This window comes from Hippocampus comes, unplaced genomic scaffold (assembly GCF_001891065.2).
Source record: "Hippocampus comes isolate QL1 unplaced genomic scaffold, H_comes_QL1_v1.1 scaffold22, whole genome shotgun sequence".
In the NCBI taxonomy this organism is placed as follows: Eukaryota; Metazoa; Chordata; class Actinopteri; order Syngnathiformes; family Syngnathidae; genus Hippocampus; species Hippocampus comes.
Window position 1 is genome coordinate 6,272 of NW_017806175.1, and position 2,188 is coordinate 8,459.

General features: G+C 41.0%; 1 protein-coding gene across 1 annotated transcript in view; it reads left to right on the forward strand.

The window, feature by feature from the left end:
• The first annotated feature begins 606 nt into the window (after window positions 1–606).
• Window positions 607–2,188, forward strand: part of acbd6 (acyl-CoA binding domain containing 6) — a 49,347-nt gene continuing 47,765 nt past the window's right edge. The window contains exons 1-3 of the mRNA XM_019897259.1: window positions 607–1,388; window positions 1,508–1,572; window positions 1,916–2,012. Of these exons, the coding sequence (XP_019752818.1) occupies window positions 1,110–1,388; window positions 1,508–1,572; window positions 1,916–2,012 (441 nt within the window). The 5' untranslated portion in view covers window positions 607–1,109. The remainder of the gene's footprint in view (window positions 1,389–1,507; window positions 1,573–1,915; window positions 2,013–2,188) is intronic.

The window sequence follows — 2,188 nt, forward strand, 5'->3', positions numbered from 1 at the left end:
CCTTTGACAACGTTTATGTGTGTTACATCAACTCGTCTGACAACGTTTACCTTTTTATTATTACATTATTCTTGGAGTATTACCCTGTCCTGTAATTTCTGGGGATCTGACTTCCGGTTCCTGGCCATAAAGCCGTTAGCTGAGACATAATCACCACTGGTAGGCGCGGTTAACAATGCACATGTATATATTTTTAGATTTTTTGGGGTGTCGGGGGGCAAACTGGGAAGTTATGATTGAATATTAATAATTAATTCTGCTTAGCAACAAGTGGCCAAAGAACTCATTAACAACCAATACAAAAACGGTTGGATTTTGTTCTTTAGGGCAGGGGTCGCCGTCCTTATTGAAACCGAGAGCGATCTCTTGAGTACTGATAAGCGTGAGGAATATTTGAAATAAATTTGCTAAAGTTTTAATCAGAGATCAAAGTAAACTTTACTGTTTTTTTTTCAACTCATTGCAAATCTGTGCTTGTTTTATTTTCTATAGCACATCAGATTTTCATTATAATGATAATATATAATAATATATTTTATGCACACGTAATAAGTAAAAAATATAAACAGCTACAGTACTACTGTCTTATATGTTGTTTTTGAATGATGGCGAGTTCAAAACAGTTGATCTGGGTGAAGTGACAGGCCATCATTGAATCAATAGCGACATCTAACGGACATTTTTCGTTCATGCAATTTTCCGTTTCCTGGGTTGTAGTCGGCACAATTTACAAGATATCATCATCGTCTTTTTTTGGGAAGCCGATATTAAGAAAACTTGGACACGTATAGAGTATTGATATTTTTTGATTGAAGGGATAACACTAGGTCGCCTGGTCGTGAAATAACAAATGAGCAAAATGAGGCGGAACGGTTGTGTTACCATTGTGTGTTCTAGCCGGCGCTCTTAGTGGATGTATCAATAACGGACCAAACGCGGAAATAAATCCGACTGTCAACATTTTCAATTCTAACAGTTTCAAAACAAGAAGCAACTTATACATTTCATTAACATCGATCGGACCGCTGTTTTCTGTTATCGTTATACAATTCCCCTACGATTCTAAGCCACACGTCGTCGCTAACGGTCCGCCGACACCAAGCAAAGCAATGGCATCTAGGTCGCCGTCATCCTCTCCGGACACTGCGACGGGTTCAGGTACCGACCCGGCCCGGCCAGATACCGGGGAGCCCCTCGGTGGAGCGGGTTCGGACTCTGACTCAGACCTGGGTTTGAGTAAATTTGACTACGGGGCAATGGAAGCGGGAGACCGCCTGGAGGGTGATGACCTGGTACAGGAGTTCGAGTCTGCTGCCGACCGTGTTGGAAGTCTGGTCCAAACAGCCAGCAGAGACCAGCTACTGTATCTCTATGCCCGGTACAAACAGGTGAGTCATGGTTACTGTGACCCGTTAAGCCATCATTCATTAGCATCATGAATGAACCAAACTCTGAATTATTATCACTCATTATTAAGTTAGCAGGTGCATAATATAATTGTTTTTAGGTCAAAGTGGGAAAATGCAATACGCAAAAGCCAGGTTTTTTCGACTTCGAAGGACAGAGGAAATGGTACGTATGGCTTTCCTCCCTCAATTCCTCCATCTCTCTCAACCACACACTCTTGATTGTTTGTTTGTCCCACAACCACTATCCCCAAGTTTCTGGCTCATTTGGAATTGTGTACTGTATTTATTTTTATTTTTTGCTTTGGGAGTGTGTCCCCCTCAACAAGTCACTGTTTGCTGACTTTACTGAAGTGTTTGTCGGTGTCTGACATATTACCCCTCATATCTGGGGGAACAACACTTTACAAGAACGTTTTAAAACACATTCAGCAGCTAATACTAGCACTTCACAAGCTATAACTTTACCTTATGAATGATAATGATCAATGTGAATTTTTCATTTTCAGGCAGGCCTGGAAGCAGCTTGGGGACATGGAGCCGCAGCAGGCAATGCAAGAATATATTTCCTGTGTCAACGTGTTAGACCCTGAAGGCAGCAGGAGGGTAATATTAGTAATTACTAATGAAATGATTTTAAACCAATATTGATGTTTATTGTTCCAATTTAGCATTTGGGGTTATTTCAATTTAATTTATCGAAACTTCAGATCGATATCAGAATCATCTTTATTGGCCAAGTATGTAGAACACACAAGGAATGTGTCTCCGGTACCCCCCCC